The sequence below is a fragment of the Chlamydotis macqueenii genome, chromosome Z, assembly GCF_036417535.1.
Source record: "Chlamydotis macqueenii isolate bChlMac1 chromosome Z, bChlMac1.mat, whole genome shotgun sequence".
Taxonomy (NCBI): Eukaryota; Metazoa; Chordata; class Aves; order Otidiformes; family Otididae; genus Chlamydotis; species Chlamydotis macqueenii.
This window is the reverse complement of record NC_141593.1, coordinates 47,717,235-47,735,354: the sequence shown is the minus strand read 5'-3', so window position 1 is coordinate 47,735,354 and position 18,120 is coordinate 47,717,235. Positions and strand designations below refer to the sequence as shown.

General features: G+C 39.9%; 1 protein-coding gene across 3 annotated transcripts in view; it reads left to right on the top strand.

Annotated features, from left to right (window-relative positions):
- Window positions 1–3,541: 3,541 nt before the first annotated feature.
- Window positions 3,542–18,120, top strand: part of LNPEP (leucyl and cystinyl aminopeptidase) — a 72,926-nt gene continuing 58,347 nt past the window's right edge. Inside the window, exon 1 of one of the 3 annotated variants that reach the window (XM_086770421.1) lies at window positions 3,542–3,822. Coding sequence is in view for 1 of the 3 variants with exons in the window: in XM_086770417.1 (XP_086626543.1) it covers window positions 4,201–4,219 (19 nt within the window). In the remaining 2 variants the exon portion in view is untranslated. Of the gene's footprint in view, window positions 3,823–3,881; window positions 4,220–4,448; window positions 4,708–18,120 lie in introns of those variants that run through there. The other 2 variants (XM_086770417.1, XM_086770419.1) reach the window with 2 other exon arrangements.

The window sequence follows — 18,120 nt, the reverse complement described above, 5'->3', positions numbered from 1 at the left end:
ATACTGCAAGAAAATATTCTAATGTTCTAACCCTGTCATGATTCTTCCTCCTTAGAATACATCTGAGCTTGGTTTTTTTATCTGTCATGTAGCGCTATAATCCATCTAGAGGCTCATGTGCTACTGTTATTTATTTCTGTGTGGCTATCAAGAATGGGACTGCAACTGACGTCCGACATCCTGCCATATCCTTGTTCTAAGCAACAGAGAATAAATAAGTTGCTGGACTCTAAGAAAATACATAGTTAAACAATTTACGTAAATTATTTTAAGAGCAATTGAGCTAAATGAGATGTGGTTGTCTTTGCATATCTTAACTCATTGGAAATTCTTGATAGAAACTTGCGTTCTTAGCATCCTTAAATGCTTCCTCTTTTATGCACAAACTAAGTGTTTCTTTGCAAGGATTCTGTGGTGTATAGTTCACACAGAATTTTTTTTTTTTCTGATTGAGACATTTATGGTACCTACTCTCTCAGATCTATTTTCATCTAATTGGCAGAAATTTTATTGTCCTTGAGATGTTTTCTGTAAGATAAATGCAAGTGGTCTTGAAGCCTTCTGAAAGAGAGACAGAGAGAGACAAGGTAACAGTGTAAACTTAACTACAATCTATTAAAAAAGGAATGTAGATCTAGGAAGTATTGCTGAACATATATTGTGTGACAACATAAAATACATAGCTATGACTCTTCTGTGGAAGCAGCTGCTTCTCCTAGCTATGGATACACCTGTAGAAATAGATAATAGATGCATAAATAGACAAGTATATTTATTTTCTGAACACAGTGCTATGGATTGCTTGGGATAATACTCTGAATAGACAGTGGTTAACAACAGCTGTAGTTCCTGCTGGCAGGGGTTGAAGGTGTCAGAATTTTACAGAGTATTGTGCACAACAATTAAACAATTATAGCTTTAAATACAAAACCTTACGTTAAGCGGATATTAACACATTAATTAGTAGTATTAACTGCTTCAGTCAAGGAATAAAGAGAACTTCCCCATTCCTTATCACTGCTCAAGGTTTAGGCACAGGTATTTGCTGGGGCAATTTTTTCATCTCCTTTTAAGGTCATCATCCAAATGGTTAATCAGCCACACACCTGATTCTGAGCTACCTCAAACATGTTTTAATAAGACTGGTGAAGTAACCCCCTTGTTCTTCAAATCCCTGTAGTCCTGGCAACTTTTCAGCTACAAACTTCTACATCCAACTACAGTGTAGCTGCAGATCTGCACAGAAGTTACACAAGTGTCGACCTGACATTTGCAATGTTCCTGTGGTCAAATTTCTGTTCCTTCCACCAGAAAACCAAACCAGAACAAAGAAGGTCTCAGTCTTGTTTCCTGCTGATTAAAAGTTGAAATATCTCAAGCATTCTTTAGGAAAGCAGGTCTTCAAAGATGAGAAAGAGGTAGGCAAGCTAGCAATCATATTTTACTCCATGGAAAAGATTCAGTTAAGATATTGTTGAATAGAGGCTGCCAAACAAAGGTGAAATATAAATCATCACAGATGCTTTAAGGATACATTTAGGGCTTTGAGAAATCAAAGAAATGTTTTATTCTGCATCCTTAAAAAAAAAATATATTGTGGTAATAGTTGACTTAAGGCCTGAAAAAAGAACCAATTTAACATTCTTCACTTTTATCAATTACTTATAGCACTAAACTATAACTAAAATATGTATTTTATAGTGAAAAGGGTCTGTAACTTTTGGACACTGATTTTTTTTTTATCATAGTATAGAATGCCTAGGTTGTAAACAACTCCAGCTGAAGCGTCAATTCTATTATAAATGATGTTATACAAAGTTACACTGAAACCTGTATTCTTCTAATGTTGGAGAGATGCAAATAGGGGCTTCTGTGAAACGACTTCTGTACCTAATTTCATCTGTATGAATACCTCCCACTGTATTTTCTTAAAACTTAATTTTAATAGGAAAATCCAGCTACGGAAACTTTCGCAAATGCAATAGCACATGATCTTATTTTAGCTCTTCTATTTCACAGAGATGTATCGTGCTAATTAAGAATTTTGGATCTAAGAAAATGAAGAATGGTAAAAGCAAGTCATGAGGAGCTCAAAAGAAGTTATTCACGCCTCTCTGCAGTCTCTGCATGACACTGAGGGTTTGAGCACTGCAGAGTCAGCTACATGGTTATTAATGTTTCTTTAATATGTTTAAATATCGGCCAGGCAGGGTCAGCACTTAGAAAAGAAAGCTCTAAGGACATCTTATGCTATTAGAATAGAATAGAATCTTAAGGTTGGAAGAGATCTCCAAGATCATCAAGTCCAACTGTCAATCCAACACCACGATGCCTGCTAAACCATGTCCCTAACTGCCATGTCTACATGTTTTTTTAACATCTCCAGGGATGGTGACTCCACCACTTCCCTGGACAGCCTGTTCCAATGCTTGACCACTCTTCCAGTAAAGAAATTTTTGCTAATATCCAATCTAAACCTCCCCTGATGCAACTTGAGGCCATTTCCTTTCACCCTATCACTAGTTACTTGAGGGAAGAGACCAACGCCCAGCTCAGTACAACATTCTTTCAGGTAGTTGTAGAGACCGTTAAGGTCTCCTCTCAGCCCACTCTTCTCCAGACTAAACAATCCCTGTTCTCTCTGCTGGTCCTCATAAGACTTGTTCTCTAGACCCTTCACTAGCTTCATTGCCTTTCTCTTGACATGCTCTAGCAACTCAAAGTCCTTCTTGTACTAAGGGGCAAAAACTGAGCACAGTATTTGAGGTGTGGCCTCACCAGTGCCAAGTACAGGGGCACAGTCTTGTCCCTGCCCTTGCTGGCCACGCTGTTCCTGATATAAGCCAGGATGCTGTTGGCCTTCTTGGCCACCTGCACACACTGTTGGCTCATACTCAGCCAGCTGTCAAATAGTACCCTAGGTCCTTTTCCGCCAGGCAGCTTTCCAGCCACTCTTCCCCAAGCCTGTAGCAGTGCATGGGGTCATTGTGACCCAAGTGCTTTGGTCCACTTCAGAAGTGGTCAGGTTGGACAGGGCTCTGAGCAATCTGATCTCATTGAAGATGTCCCTGCTTATTGCAGGGGGGTTGGATTATATGACCTGCAAAGGTCCCTTCCAACCCTAATGATTCTGTATTGCTCTAAGCCAAACATTAGGGCTAGTGTTTTCAATGTAATTAAAAGTGTTAAACACTTACACTAAGGTATTAAAAAGCATGCTTCTCTGTTTATGAAACAGTGAGGATGTGTACAGGCCAGGGAATAGGGCCTAAGCTCTTGCGGTCCTCTGGCCCTCCTCCCCTCCTTTCCCCAAAGAAGAGGTAAATTTAGATCTATTCTTTTTCTGGGCAACATTAATATAGGGCCTTTAGATTTTTGACTTCTTCCGGATTAATCAAATCCCTTTTTTTTTTTTCTTTTCCAGCAGTTAAATTTTTTTTTTGTATTAAAGAAAAAAATGGTATTTTGTCAGTCGCATGATAGCAGAAGTGCAGCAGTCAGGGAGGAGAGGGTAGGTAAGGCAGTAATAAGGCTAAAAATAAAAATTAAGGGTCGGTGGCAACGAGCAGGGCTCGGTGGTACGATGTCGGCAAAGTTGGCCTGGCCCAGCCCAGCGACAGCGCCACGGGCGTCAGGCGCCCTGCGGGACGTCTGCGCAGAGAGTCAGGACGCCGGGAGCCACGCGAGGGCCTGCGAGGCAGTGCCCCGAATCCCACCGCGGCAGGGTCGCTCCGCCGGTGGAAAGCGGAGCTCCGGCGTTCGGCTGATAGTCCCGAAGCGGCCGAAAAGAACAGAGGACTAGCATCCCGGTGCTCCTCGCGCGTAAGGCGGGCGGGGAGGCGGGTTTGCGTGAGGAGTAGGCGGTGCGGCTGGCCCCGCCGGATGGGTGAGAGGGAAGCAGTCACCGAGGCTCGAGTGGAAAGTGTTTGGTGCGGGCTTGCTCCTCTGGAAAAGCTGCTGATCAGCGAGCCGTGGATCGAGCCCGCTGTGCCCCTGGCCGCTGGAGGGGCGGTCTAGGGTTGGTGGGGAATGATTGCGGTGTGAGGGGGACCGCAGCAGCCCGGCGGAGCCCGAGCCTGCACGTCCTGGCAGCATGCGGCGGAGGGAGGAGTAGTGAAGGGACTACTCCTCCGCGTCGTCTTCCCCCCGCGCTTGTCAGGGCTTCGCTCTCGGGGGCTGAAAGCGGACTCTGGGAGAAAAATGGAGCCGTCTCCCAGCGGTGAGTACCACGGTAATGCCGCGCTGCCAGCGGGCGCGCCCCGAGCCGACAGCGGAGTTCGGGACAGAGACGCGCGGCCTCCCTACCGCCGACCGGCCTGCGCGGCCTCCTGGCAGAGGCGCTCCCGGGCCAGCCGCCGGGCCAGGGCGCAGTGGGGTTTCCGGCTGGAGCTGCTTGCTCAGAGGAATAGGGGAGGCTTTTTAGTCGTGCAACGTCCATGGTCCGCGGCTTGGAGATTGCCTCAGACCTTATTTTATTTCGGTTAATGAGGTACATCTGTCTTTAACTTAGGAAGGTGAGAGGAAGCTCCCTTTCTTTTTCGCTACTGTTGAGCTTTTTATTGCCCGACTGTAGTCTTACAGTCGCAGGTAATGGACGCCACGAAGCTGGAGCAATTTCTACACCAAGATGTGCTCTCGCTACATATTGCTCCGAGGAAAGAGCCTTATATGTGTCCGGAGTGCCAAAGACGTGACGAGTCTCTGCTGGTAAGGAGGAACCAGGTCCTCTGTTTATGCCGTTTTCCTGATCGGGGCACTCAAAACACTGTCTCTTCGGATGAGGGAAAGGAGAAATTAAATATAGGAGCAGCTAGAGTGTTTGAAACAATGTTTCAGGGTGTTCCTGGAAGCCAGAAGGCTTTCAGAATTGCCCGTGAGTTGACAGAAATGCTTGAAATAACGATGTGGTTGCAGCTTTGAGATAAGCATACAGGAGCGTTTGTTGACATCGTGATACGGCTGTGTGTGTGCATCCTGCACTTGTGACTGAAATTAAGCCATGTGAAGTCTATGCTACTACTGCCTCTCTACTACTAACACATTTTACCTGACGGGGACAGAGGAGGAAATGAAGCTCTCAGATTGAACTGAAACTGAAGTATGTTTGCTTAGACACAAGACCATAGCCAAATATGGAATTACGACAAGGCACTGAGTGAAACAACAATCTCCCTGTTGAAAATGCAGCGCTTTTATTACAGGTGGGACTTGGTGTGTTAAATGACAGGGATGCTGGGTAGCCATAGCTAAAGCACGAGGTAGAGTTTGCCGTGTTACTTTTTAACTCTTCAGTGACCTGCCAATTCAGAGTAAAAAACTCCTGACAAATTCAGAAAAACTCCATGCAGTAAAAAGTAAATTTGCTCTTTCATTTGAGAGATATTTTGAAGCCTTATGCTTCCCTTTTCTCAACTATACTAAAAATTCCCTATGCTTTATATGCTGCTGAATCCAAAGGTTGTGAGCTTTTTTTTTTTTTAATTACACTTCTATGAAAGGGGGATTTTGTCATGTTAATGTCAGTTTGTACAAGCAGTTGATGTTTTAGTTTTGTACTTAATTCTGGCCTTAATAGAAGATCTTTCAACTACAGCTTATTACAGTCACAGGGTTGTATTCTGCATTTTGGTATGCATGGTAAAAAGGCCTTATCTATAATAGTAATGTAATTTTGGCGAGAATTTTTTTAAAAGTCATTTTGCTAAGTCCATACCCTTTGAGACAGCCAGCTGTCATGTTGCTGTCACTTAAAAGTCTGACTTTTAGATACTGTTACTTCATTGTGCAACAAAACATTTAAAAAATCCTGCTCTTTATCCATGCAACTGGAAGAAAAGTCAGTATGGGCCTGAGCACACAGCTCAAAGATAATTTGTGCTGCTACTGAGAAGCTATGTTAATGCACAGTGCTTCCTGATTTTCTTCCCTGAATTGAAAAGCCTAGAGAGGATGGTGAGGCTGTTTGGATGAAAATTTCCAGCTGAGGCTGGTCAATAAATTTCCCTGAGAAAGCTGGCTGTGCTGGAAGAGACACTAAAGAAAATGTGCAAATATTAGAGCAGACATGTTGCTCATAGTTTTGGTGATTCTTGAGGGTGTTTGGCTCTCAATAGCAGCTGCTAAAATCTGAACTGAAGAGAATGCTTACACTATTGGCTTTCTGAACAGAATTTTTATTTCCATGGCTGCTGATCTGGAAGCTTTTGTGGGCATCAAATCTTTCAAATAAACTGTGCTTCATGGTGACTGAAAGTTTTTTTGTTTTGTCTTACACAGTAGTAATGAGTTTTATTTCTGAGTCTTTATGTTGATTTCCTGCGCAAAGTGCTGTGTAAATTCAGAGGAAAAGATGGCTATCACAGGAAGCTTACAATATTATTTGTGGCTCTTTGAGTTCTTTGGGGTTTTTACCCATGTAAAACAGAAGGAACAGACTGAATCTTAAGATTTTCCAAAAGCATCTCAGTTGGATTCTGAACTCTGATGACGATTTGTCAAACTGACAAGAAGAAAATTTCTTGTTTTACTTTACTGATGTAGAGCTCTGTCAGAATGGACATATATCTTAAAATAGTCTTTAAGGCAGCAAATGCATGAAAGTGGATATGGACAATCACTGGTTTTCTAATTAAATATTTGGTGATTTTTTTCTTGAAATAAAAGCAAAAACATAGCCATAATTCATTTCAAAAGTCAAGGAAACCCTTATCCTTTCCTTGAAATGCTGATGAGTGTGCTGAACTCTTTATTGTTTGAACAGACTCTCCAATGGAAGTACTCAGATAACCTAAATAAAGATATTTAACATTTCTTTTGTAACTTCACTCTCCATTTGCCTGTAGTGGAAACTTTGGTCCAATCCTCTTTGGAGAGGTTATCTGCCATGCCTTACCTCCTGCCCAGAAGTTTAGTTCGAGAGAATGTGTGAGGTCTGTAACTCTGTAACAACAGTTAATTGCAGATCTATTTTTAGGGCCTGGAATAGCTGAGTTAGTCATAGAGTCATAGAATGCCTTGAGTTGAAAGGGACCCTGTCACGTTCCGATTTCTGACGAGAGGAAGGCCCCCTTGCGTTCTAGCTGACCTCCGACGAGTCTGGGGGGCTAGGGGCGGCTGGACCGACCTCTCACACACCGGAGTGTGGTTTTGTTCATGTTCTCGGGAACAGAATTAAGACTCAAAACGGAGTCATGTGCCAGTTAACTTTATTAACCCAACAAGAAGTTTGTAAATGGAAGAGAAAGGAGAGAAAGGAAAGAGGGGAAAGAGTTTCGGTTGTAATAGCTACCACCACGGAGCTGCGGCGTCCCGACAGTCCAGTTCGCTCGATCTGGGGGAACGATCCGTCCGGTGTTGGTCCTCTGGATGTCGGTTCCGTGGATGTGTATTCCGGCGAATGTGTATTCCGTTGAATGAATGAAGTGAAGAGAAGAAGTAGTGTAGAAGTCTAGAAGTGTAGAAGTGTCTTCCGTCGAAAAATGTTCCCCTTTTTATGTTGGTTGTTTTCATTGTATTTCGAGAGCTGGTTTTCCTAGCCACACCCCTCACCTGGTGGTGATATGCACGCCCATTACCGGGTGATCCATTACCGGGCGATATGCATGCCCATTACCGGGTGATATGTATCTCTGGGCGCATGCCGGGGGGTGGCGGGGCGGGGCTAGGGCTAGATTTCTGGGAACCAGCTCTGCATTCAGGTTTGCAAGACAACAGGAGTTGCCTTGCAAGATAACGGGAAGCCATTGTTCGGGTGGTGGTTTGATGTTTCGACAATGTTGAGACAAATATTCAACACAGTCTCTCACAGACCCATAAAGATCATCTATTCCAACTCCCTGCTCCTTGCAGCACTACCTAAAACTAAACCATATGACTAAGAGTGTCATCCAGACACTCCTTGAACTTTGACAGGGTTTGTGCTGTAACCAGTTCCCTGGGGAGCTTGCTCCAGTAACCCATCAGCCTCTCACCTTTTTCTCATGTCTAATCTCAACTCCTCCTGAAATGTTATAAATTAATAAATGTTTTAGAAATGGTTACTGGTAAGATTTTATTTTTTGAAACACATTCCTCTGTTTTACATGACTGCTCTTAATTTGAGATCTTTCCAGATACATGAATAATCAAAGTGTAATTAAAACTGCATGGAAGACTTCGTTGTTGTTGCACGTATTTTTTTTTTTTCCTAAGTTTTATGAACTCAAATTCCTCTGAGTTGGAAACTGCAAATTAATGAGCAGAATTTATTAATTCTGACTAGTCATTTGTTACCTAAACAATTTTACTTAAAAAAAAAAAAACAAACCCCACAAGAAATTAAATACTGATTAAAGGGATACGTAATGTAATTTAGGGCATGCCTTTTGGATAATATTACAAAATATTTTGAAAGCCTTTTGCTTTTATTTTTAGGTTGTATGTGTTTCTGAAAGATCATTTCACCTTTACCTGTTTAATACATTAAACATGGAACTTTTCAATTTGAGATGAAAGGAAAAGGTAGAAGTGAGCTGTTATTGTGTTTCTCACTTAAAACAAGTGACATGTATAAACGAGTAACTGCAAAGGGGATAACTTGTGATGATCTGCTGAAATGCAAATAACATTCACTTTCAATTTTGAATGATTTTTATCCTTTTTTTTACACAGCAAATGCAAACTTTGAAATTAATTACATAACTAGACTGATGAACAAAATAAAAAGGATCTCATGGGAAGAAGTGGAGTTTTTTTTGTAGAAGGTAGAAATAAATCAACTTACGTAATGTCATTTACAAAATTAAAAATGTAATTTGCAAAATCTACTTATATCAGCTAGTTCCTGACAATTCTAAAATAATTTCTTTCTTTGTGTTAGTTTTGTCCAGTTTATAGATGTACTGGAGATTGCAGGAGCATGTTCTCTCTGCATAGCCTAAGTCTATTTGCGGCAGGAGGAACACCCTTAACTATCAGTATTTTATACGGTTGTGTAATGAAGAACATGACATGGAGAACATGGCTTCTGTTTGTTTTAAACTTCATTATTTGGTGCTAAACAATGGGCTGAGTATTCTACTTTGATAATATGGTAAATTAAAAAATCTAAGAGGTCTGTTCTCAGTGGCTTTTTTTCCCCCTCCATGTCTTGCATATGCCAGCGTTTTACTTAGTCAGATATTACTGACAGAAAAAAAATGCTGATCGCATCTGTTTGTAAATCTGAATTTTATGGTGTTCAAACGTGTGTTGCTGGATAGTATTTTTCCACCAAGCCATGTTGTAGCATCTGTATCTTGTGTTCCTGTGTCAGCTAAGCTAAACCTGTTCTCTCAATGATTTGGATATATATTTGCTTTTACTGCATTTCTGTGAACTCTGTGTCTAGCAATGGATGTTTAGAACTCAATTCAGTAATTAGGATGCACTGTGTGTATCTGAGAGAGTGATCATCTCTCTCTGGGTTCCTTTCATGTATATTCACAGACTAAGACTGACATATTTTCTTTTGCTGGCACTTTACAGTACAAGCTGGGATCTGGGTGTAGTAGCAACCTATCTGAAAGACAGTACTCCAGCACCTGTTATATAGTGAAAAGCAATTTAATGATCAGAATGACCAGGGAAGTAGATTAACATATGAAGAGAGAAAGAACTTAATCTGCTTGAAAATGTTTTTTTTTCTGGCAAGACCAAACACTGTGAGTTGGAAAGAGACTGAAAATCTCTTTCCCTGTTAAAATGATGTCTGAAGATCACAGCATAGATGTTCACCATGGATTGTTTGTTAGTATTTTTCCACTAAGGAGATGGTATCCCACTTGTAGAGTGAATGAAGCCATTGAGAATCTGCATGATATCTCATGAGTCAAAAATGTGGAGACCTTACGTTGACCTCAGTATCCACCTGTAAAAGTATACCAGGACTGTCTTGTCATCTTTTTTGGGAAGGTGATGCAGAGTCCAGTAACCATGTTTGACATTTGTCACACTATGTGCACATGCGCTAGATAAAGCCTGCATTCAGAGAATTCAAGTTTCCCTTTTTCTCCTTCGTTCAGTGATTTGAGCTAAGGAAGTTTAGTGAATTTCTCGCTCTGCTGGATTTTTTTTTTCATTAAGTACAAAAGCAAAGATTGTGTCGAAGAGCAAAACCGTTAAGACTTGTTTATGAGTGAGAGCAATATTATTCCTTTGTCTATCAGAGAAATTTGTATGCATGGCAACTACTGCTTAGACTTCTGTCCAACACTGCCTTAAAATAACATCAAATTAACTTTTAAAATAAACCAGTATATTTTGTGAGCTGGGTTTTAAGTGCCTGTAAGTGGTTTAAAGAGTACCTATGTAGTTTCTACTAGCTGTGTTTTGACTATTTTTGATACTATTTTAAATAGTGGAAGTATATTAGCCTTAAACTGTAAGAATCACAAAAAGATTGTGTACCTTGTAGCCAGGAAGAAAGAGAGAGAACAGGTGGAGACTCTTGAAGGAAATGGGGAGGAAGGCAGGGGAAATAGCAGCTCTGGAAAACTAATCCAGTTGATCAAAGAGACAGGAATTTGGGGGTAATACAGTGTGCTGGGTTCTGCTCAGTTTGCCTCCCTAGGGCACAGCTGATGTTTTATTCCATCATGAGGGTTATCTTACAAAAGAGATTCAAAGAAGATCTCAGTGCCCAGTTCTTCTATTGGATTATTCAGGATGTGTAGTAATGTACTGCAGCAGTGGTCTTCTTTACTACGGCTAGTGAAGTGTGAGAGAAGGGAATTCTGATTACAGGGAAACATAAGATGTGGTGGGTTGTTTGTTGGTTTTTTTTTTATGTGGAGATAAAGTGGTTTTAGATTTTGGGATGTTTTTTTCCCACTAAAGCTCCCATCAAGCTTTTTGGAGGAATCTGTTTCACAGTGCTTTAGTAAATGTAGCTCAGTGCAGAAAGCTTTTCTTGGGTTGTAATCACTCTTTGACATTGAAGGAATCAATTCTGCAAACACCGTAATTCTTGTGTCCCAGTACTTCTGTCATAGTGCCATTATGACTTTTATGGGGAACCAGCTGTGTTTAAAACTAAATGTTCCTGATTTACCTTACTGCTTCAGGGCCTAACACTGCTTTTTATTTAAGCCTTTCTTTTGTACAAAATCTAACGATTTCTTCTGCAGTAGAAACAGCCAGGCTTGCATCTGTGGGAGGCCGAAAAGCTTCAGAATACTTTAGAAACCTCATTACTTCTGAGCTGTAAACCATTATAAGAGAAAGATGAAGAACAGGTTTTCAGAAAATAGAACTGTGGATATACCATGTATAAGCCGTCAGTTTTGTTATCCAAATTTGTGCTTTTTATCATTGATGGAGATATTAATGAGGCTTCCGTGTCTCTTTTGGCACAATTGAGTATTCAGAAGTCTGAATACTTGTATGTAAAGTACTGTTCTACAGACAAGTGGAAAATAATTAAAGAAGCTATAACAAAATAGGCACTTCAGCAATTAAAAATCCAAATGAGGAGAAAATAAGTACAAATAATGTTTAAAAGCATGCAACTTGTTAAATTTTGAAAAAATGAAAAACAAAACCCAAGGAAACAGATTAAATCTTCCCTCATATCTGTCTTCTGAGATTATAATACTGTGATGCTACTATGACATTGGTCTGCATTGCAGTGGTAGGAATGCTGTGTTTGTCTTTCATTATGTACACTGATTAGGCTAGCAAGCTCCATCACAGCAAGTAACTACTGATCTGGCAAAAGTTCAGGCTAGTGCTGTGCTGAGTGATGGTGCCTGGAATAGAAGAGGCTACACTAAGGGTTAAAATGCAGGAAGGTCAATATCCTTTATAGTTAAAAGTTCTTTGTTATTGTTCTCCTCCCCCATATACTTAAAGCAGTGAAAGCCATTTGTGTGGAGTATCTAAAAAAAAATATGTAAATTCTAAGTCTTGTCTTTGCAAAACTTGTGTGCTTTTGACGGAAAGAGTAAACCATCTTGTGGTAACTTTTCAACTGTAAAAATTATCATTGAAGGATTAAGATCAATGAGGACAAAACAAAACCCCTCATGTGTAGAGCAGCACAGAACTGCTATTATAAGGAATGTATCATTGGCAGGGTTATAATCTACAGAAATTCTTCTCTTCTAAAAATTGTTGATTAAAAATATTCTTTGTCTAGAGAGGAACCAAGGGTTGTCTTCTTTATTTCTGTTGTATCTTTTCCTCTCATTTTGCTATTTTCTTTCTTTTCCTGGTAGCAGCATACGTGTTCTAAAATGTACATACATTCTAATAACAGTAATGTGGCCAAGGATGTGTACATTAACTGGGCAAAGCAACCCACAGTACTCACAAAAAAAAATAGCTGCCTGTATGGACAGCTAGTTGATTAGAGCTCTCTGAGTTTGCTCGTGAGAGATCCTGCTGGTGTTTTTGCAGAAACCTTTCACAAACCCTGTGGAGCATGATCATCTGCTGTATAGATCGGTCTGGCACTCTGTGCAGTCTGTAGCTCTCCCACCTGCTTTTTCCACAGTGAGAATAAGTGAAAGAGATGATCCCAGGGTACCTTCTGAAAAGTGTCTGATATCTCAGCTGCCCTCACCCCCACGGTGGTGCTTGTAATGAAGATTATTTCAAAGCTGATATATGATACCTGGGTAGAGTTTTGGAGCAATTTAGATCTCAGTATTTCTTGAGCTACCATGCAGGCACACTGCCACTTCTTTCTCTGTCGAAGTGACAGAGAAATGAGTTAACATCAAGATAAGATGTGAATGGACATGATATACCTGTGTTGGATATCAAAATCCAGACTAAGCTTGTATTCATTAGCCTTAAATTCTCCAGTTATCTTTTGTAATTTCAGCTGTGATTTATCAGCCGTGAAACTGATGGGCAGATATAGTGAAGAAGATAGTCAGCAGTCCTGAATCTGGGAGTTCAGTAGCTCAAGAAATTTGAGAAACAACTTCCTGCGTGTTTCCAAGACGCAGGGCCTTTTTGTTAGACGTCTGTGGTTAAACATCTTCTATCATTTTTAGCTGCAAAATGTATCCTTTATCAGATTGGAAAGAGGAAGCTAAAAAACCTCATGTTCTAAAATTAAAGTTCAGAGCCTTATTTCCCATAATGTTTTGTTCCCATCATGTTTTGTTCAACCAGTGGCTGAGGATGGAAGACTAGCTTTATGATGTTGAGACTTGGAGGTTTTCTCTCTCAGTAATGCCCAAAGATCAAAGCATCACTTAAAGCAACCTCCTCTGCTTTTCTTCCCTCTGCTTCCACACTTTTTCACTGTGAAACCTAACTTGTACCAGATTGAAATTCGAAAATATTTTGTAAGATGTGAATGGATATGATATACCTATGTTGAATATCAAAATCCAGACAATCCAGCTTGTATTGATTAGCCTTAAATTCTCCAGTTATCTCCATTGACCTCCAGAGAAATAGTTACGAAAAAAAGTTAACTTACATTTTTTGACAGTTGAATAGGTAGAGTGTTCAGTAGGTGAACCACACTCTTTTTTCCCCTTCCATGATGTTTTCTTTTTGTTGATGGCATAAAAGTAAAGGGTTGAAAAGATGTATCAGTGGTAGTCTACTTATAAATTTAATCGTTAAATGTTGAAATATAATTGATGCATGTGGTTCTTTAGCCTGAGGTCCTGCCAAAGAAAATGCAATTGTGCTTTCCCTAAATATCAGAAAGAGGATTTCAGAAAACCTTTTAGAAGCACCCAAGACTGATAAATAGTGACTTACATGAATTACACTCTTAGCTCCTGTTTCTTATGACAGCTTAAGATAGGAGAGAGTCTTAAAATATGTAATCGTGTATTGTTTTAATTTCCACAATACAGCTCAATTGGCAGAACTTAGCTCTAGTGTATGTGCAGAAGCTCGCTATTGCAATATTTTGTCTCACATTCATTTAAAAAAAAAAAAACCCCAAACAAACAAACAGCAAAAGTAGACCTTCCAGAACAGGCTGAAGGAGAGGGAGTAGAGAGTGACCTTGTATGGCTTGGAACTTATCTTCTCTTGCTTATTTTGAATTGTAAAACAGTATTTTTCCTTCTTTTCAATATAGGAAAAAAATTGTGAAAAGGGTGTTGTTTTTTTTTTCCAAACCAGCATCTTTCTGTGCACTTTTTGTCCATCTGTTGTGACTTAATTTTGAAAGCCATATACATACTTAATTAGACATTCTCTGGTAAACCTCTACTAGTTATATTACACTTAGCCTTATAGCCTTATTTGTCTCCTGAAATAAAACCCTTGCAAAGTGGCATTTGTCACTAGCATGTATTTCAAATTATGGACAGACTTAATGTAGTGCCTACCTTTTGAGAAGAGCTTCCAGTAGAATTGTGCTGAGGCCCATCATGTATGTTTGCATGTAGTAAGGACACTGCAAACAGAGCCTGTCTAGTTTTTTACTGCCACACCAAATGGAAGTGCTGTTATTGGTATCAGTGAAGAACGGTCATGTCTTAGCTGAAACAGGAAAATTCTCACTTTATTTTGGTGAGGTTGTTGGTTTTTGTAAGGCTTTTGGGGGTTTGTTCTGTCTGAGACAATGTGTGCCATTCTCTGATTTTTTGTACTTAAGTAATATTAATATTAATAAGAGGACTAGAAAATGAGGGCTTAGGCTTTTAATCAACAGGAAGCACAAGTGGGTTTAAGCTTTCTGTTTCTTTTTGAAATGACTTTTTTTTTTTAGATTGTATGTGTGTGCTTTTGATTTATTAAAAATGTGCATAAGTAACTGTGGTGGTTTAGCCCTAGTCACCACACAGTTTCTCGCTTACCCACCCCTTCCCCAGCAGGATGCAGGAAAGAATTGGGAAGAAAGGAAAACTCATAGGTTGAGATGAAGACAGTTCACTAGAATAGCAAAGGAAAATTATAATAATAACAAAATACAAGGATATTAATATATACAAAATGAACAATGTATGATTTCTCACCACCTGATGTCCGAATGACCAATACAGCCTGTCCCAAACAGTGACCACAGAAACGAAACTGAGCAGCAAGCAAAGCAGCGAGAGCCAGCAAGGTAGAGAGAGCAATGCTAGCGATGCCAGTGAGCGAGATGCCCTCCCTGGCCAACCCCCACTTATATACTGAGCATGACTAGCATGGAATACTCTCTTTGGCCAGTTTGGGTCAAAGATTCCTCTGTCTGTCTGTCTCCCAGCTTCCTGTGCCTGCACATTAGTGAGACCTGGAAAACTGGACAGTGTCCTTGGTCTCATTAGCAACAACTCATGTCATCAGTCTATATATGATTGGTTTTCATATGTGAAAACCAAAACACACCAGCTGCTGAGAGGAAAATTAACTCCATCCCTGCCAAAACCAGAACAGTAATCTTGTGACATCATGGGAATTGAGGACATGCTGTTAGCTTACCTACTGCTTCTGTTCTGTCTCTAAAAAGTCAGCAAGGCAGGTGGGTGATACACAGGTTTTTGTAGCCGTACTTTGTATCTCTTAATGTTTCTTGACTGTGCTTTTTTTTTTCTATTGGATTATTCCCTTCTATCTTCTGAATTCATTAATTTAAGAGAGAAAGAGGTGACATCTGTCTTGTAGTAGACTAACTTGTTTTTTTTCAGAAATGTTTTCTCATGAAAATGTTCTAAAAATAAGATTTAACACATTTAAAAGAACTGCAAGCATGAAAGCTTTTATTTCTAAATTAAAATATTTATGATTTCCTATAAGTGGCTATATATTGCTGCTATACACTGGCTATACCAGTAAATAGAAATTCTGCTTAAATTTTCTTGTTGTGGTTTAACCCCTTTATGCAGCTAAGCCCTATACACCTGCTTGCTCACTCACCCTGTGGCAGGATGGGGGAGAGAATTGGAAGGGTAAAAGTGAGAGAACTTGTGGGTTGAGATAAAGGCAATTTAACAGGGAAAACATGCTTCTCAGCTTTCTTGTCTCTCCTGGTTTCTTCCTTGTGGGGATTTTTTTTTTTTTCCTATTCCCAACTTCTAGCTGTAGTGTTCATGATTTTTTTCATTGTTTTCTTCGGTGCTGACAGGATTATGAAGCAAATCCGAGTTTCCCACCTACTGTTGCAGGAGTGTCATTGTTAGGCTACTAGGAAACATAGTGAGGAATACATATGCTCAGAGAGGTGGAAGTTGAGCTGCACAGCTCTCGTTGGTCATCGGGAGAAGTGAACTAAAATCTCTGCACTGCTTTGGCAAGGTTTCACCTTGTTATTGCACAAAACTGTGCAATTCTTCAGTTTCAAGTTAAAACACTTCAAATCCCAAAGATTTCCCAAGAGCAGAAAAACATCAGTTGCAATTTTAGAAGAAGAAACTCAAGTACCTTCTATTTAATTTTCTTTAATTAAAAAAACAAAAAAAAAAAAAAAACCAAAACAACAACAACAACAAAAAAACCCAGAAAAAACCCCAAAAAACAACTTTCAGAATTCTTTTTTTAGAATGTCTTGGCATAACTACTGGTCATGGTCATTTTTCCCAGCATGAGAGACATACTAAGTCGGCTTTCAGGGGGCTGTATTAGATATTCACAAACCAAGGGCAACATTTGGAAACTGAGTCTCCTCTTCTGATACTGGATCCCTGTGGGTCTAGTTTATATTACTGTTTTCAAAAGGTACTTGCAAATCTGTTTTGTTACTTGAATTCTACTTTGCACTATAACTGAACTAGTAATTTTTTGGGTGTTTGTGAGCTTTGATAGTAGGTATTAATTCCTGTGGAGCCAACTACAATACTTGTAAGAGAGTATGGAATACATGTAAGCCACTATTGTGAGTGAGTAAAATCCCTAAGCTTTTTTGAAATTATTCAAGCCTACTCTCTAATGTCCAATTCTGAATGATTCCTGTGTCTCCTGCTTCTCTGCATAGTGATTGAAAACCACATACAGCTTAGGTATTCAGAATAGTGCACACAATGTTTCCATAGATGTTTCCATCTGAAGCAAATATTTATAGTCATGCTTTGGTCTTATTTATAATGAAAAAAAAGTTGGCATGTACTTTTAGCAAGCCTGTGCAATCTTATGCACAACTCTAGCTTTGATCGTATTTCTGTCTGGGTAAAAACCATAATTCTTAGAAGATTCTGTTGGTTCATAATTTTCCTTCCTTAACTGGAAGTTCTGGGCATGACTGCATTCAAATGAAGCAGTAATAGAAGAGCCACAGAGCTGGGCAATCTGTCAGGCTTTTGCTAGCCCTTTATAAAGGAAATATGTGTTTGTTTGTTCAGTCCTGCTTGTCTGGAGAGGGGTGCTTCAGCTACAGCCACTAGTCCTTTAGTTGTACCTGTGGAAATGTCATAGAAACTGGGGACTTCCACCATCTTGTTGCATGTGAGTGCATTTGGAACCTCTGACTGCATCTTTTTCAATGTACAATTAACAGTGCTAAAAACTGCAATTGGTTGGCAGATTGCATTTTCTAAGTTAACATATAACTTTTGGAGTGGTGGATTCCAAGGTTTTTCTCAGGTGTTCTGTGCTTCACTCTTTGCTATGGAGGCTTTAATTCTCTCTGCCATCCCTGTGCCCCAGCTCAAAGGTGGTAAGTGAAATCATAATGAAATGAAGGCAAAATGCTTTCAAGTAGGACTTTTGATTTCCCTGACATTCCACTGGCTAGTTGACTTTTTGTTTCTAAATCGAGTGAAGGTCATAAATATATGTTTACTTACTCTGGATAAGTGCTGATTTAAATTACGTGAATGGCATTGTGTACTATCCTTCTTTACTAGCAGCAAAAAAACACAAAAACCCTTTTCTGTATAGAATTAAATTATTTTCTTGCTCAGAAGGAACTTTAAATGCATGGAGCAATTAGGGAGATGTAGTAGAAAAGAATTGGAGAATCACAGAATAGTTTGGGTTGGAAGGGACTGTTAAAGGTCATCCAGTCCAAACCCCCCTGCAACAAGCAGAGACATCTTCAACTAGATCAGGTTGCTCAGAGCCCTGTCCAACCTGACCTTGAACGTTTCCAGGGATGGGGCATCTACCACCTCTCTGGCCAACCTATTCCAGTGTTCCACCACCCTCATTGTAAAAAATTCTTGCCTTACGTCCAGTCTGAATCTATCTCCCTCTATTTTAAAACCA